The 1,844-nt window shown below is 33.0% G+C and overlaps 1 protein-coding gene across 1 annotated transcript; it reads right to left on the bottom strand.

Moving 5' to 3' along the window:
- Positions 1 to 537: 537 nt before the first annotated feature.
- LOC107061965 (ethylene-responsive transcription factor ESR2-like) lies at positions 538 to 1,302 on the bottom strand. The gene has a single exon (XM_015312043.1). The coding sequence runs from the start codon at positions 1,300 to 1,302 to the stop codon at positions 538 to 540; it is 765 nt and encodes a 254-aa protein (XP_015167529.1).
- Between the last annotated feature and the right edge of the window lie 542 nt (positions 1,303 to 1,844).

Below are 1,844 nucleotides of genomic sequence, written 5' to 3'. Positions count from 1 at the left end.
CTTTTTAGTCAGTTTTAAAAAAATGACCTCTTTCCTTTTTTGGTAACATTTTACTTTTTGCTTTCCACGTAGCATGTTTAAGACCACAAGATTAAGGGCAATTTTGTACATTTGACATAACTTTAATTTAGGACCACAAGATTCAAAAGTCTTCTTTAATTTCTTAAACTTCGTGCCAAGTCAAACCAGATCAATCTTTTTGAAACGGAGGGAGTAACTTTTTTGAAGTTTATAAAATTAGAGGTTACTTTGGTGATTAAGAAATTGTGAATGAAAATGCGGTAACAAAGTAATTAAATTGGTCATCATTAATCTCATTTCTGAATCCTACTAAAGAGATTTAGTTAGAAAAAAGTAAATGTTTGATGGTAAAGAAGGAATAAAGAAAAGTATATTTGGTAGACATGAAAACAAAAGCATTAACATACTTTCTCAGATTTGAGATTGGAACATCCAGAGGAAAATCATAGCAGAGTAGTTCAGTAAGAGGAATAATTAATTACAAGGAGGGACATATTCATATATAGATGTAATTAATTAAAGCAATATTGTTGACGAATTTTTCATGTTGGCTGCTAAAATATTTAGAAGGTCCGAGTAATGAAAAGTCATGGGTCCAGAGATTTGTTGATGAATTGGCTCGGATGATGATTCAGAAGTAGAATTAAGTAAATCCTCCGGGCAATTAGAAAGTTTGATGTCATGACCAACATTGCTCTTGTTTTCTTGCAATGGCTTTGGGAAGAATCCATTTAAGGCCTGTTCCAGAAAGCCAGAATTATCACAAGGCAAAATGGGAAAGAAATATTCCATGCCCGAATCGACAGTAGTTGATATCTCATGATAACCCGTGAGAGGAAGTAGTTGTTCGTCACAAGGGTTGTTGTTCAAATTATTAATGTTTGAAGACTTGGACGATATGTTGACATCAATTTCATGAAATACAAACATATTCGATGATTTTGGTAGACTTGACTCAAGGGAAAACTGATTATGTGTTTTGGTACAAGTGTAGACATTTAGAAAATCATGAGTAAGAGGAGGGTAAAGAAAATTAGTTCTTGCTTTAACACCACGCATACTTCTAGCCGCACAATCATAGGCACAAGCTGCTTCCTCAGCTGTGTCAAAAGTGCCTAGCCACTTCCTTTCTTTGGTCTGAGGGTCTCTAATCTCCGCTGCATATCGGCCCCAAGGACGACGACGAACACCACGGTATCTCATGCTTCCTCCGCCACCTCTGCCTAATTTGACCGATCTCTTAAAAATGCGTGTTTGAACTGGCTTCATGGCATCTTCCATTTACATCAATAATAATGATCCACTAGTTGGTCAGGAGTGAGGAGATCGATTCACACACACACATATATATAACAATTCTTAAACAAGTTATAGCTACGTACACAATATAATGTAGTAGTTGGGTTCGGGGAATTATATTGGATTTGTATTAACCATCAATAGCGCTTAATTGCCGCTAAATATGTATTTTTAGATTCAATTAACACTCTTTGTAAATGTACTTAAAATCTAATAACAATTAAGTGATAAAGATTTAGCACTTTTTTTTTTGATAAAAGATTTATTAGCACTCTTTTAATATATACATTTATTTAACGTAAAAAATTATTTTTTTGTATCAATGGTATTTATAATGAGGTATATATATACATTTATTTAACGTAAAAATTTATTTTTTTGTATCAATGGTATTTATAATGAGGTATACGGCTGCATTGCATTTATTGCGAGAATTTACGCGTAGTAGCTGACAACTATTACAAATTAAATTGAAAGTAAACTCAAAACATAAATTCTAAATTCATCAAACTTTATGACGCACA

The sequence above is a fragment of the Solanum tuberosum genome, unplaced genomic scaffold (genome assembly GCF_000226075.1).
Source record: "Solanum tuberosum cultivar DM 1-3 516 R44 unplaced genomic scaffold, SolTub_3.0 scf00182, whole genome shotgun sequence".
NCBI lineage: Eukaryota > Viridiplantae > Streptophyta > Magnoliopsida > Solanales > Solanaceae > Solanum > Solanum tuberosum.
The sequence above is the reverse complement of the archived record's forward strand: the minus strand, read 5'-3'. Positions and strand labels throughout refer to the sequence as shown.

What these genes read in the sequence shown, in the direction of transcription:
- LOC107061965 (XM_015312043.1), bottom strand. Translation starts at nt 1,302, where the DNA reads ATGGAAGATGCCATGAAGCCAGTTCAAACACGCATTTTTAAGAGATCG.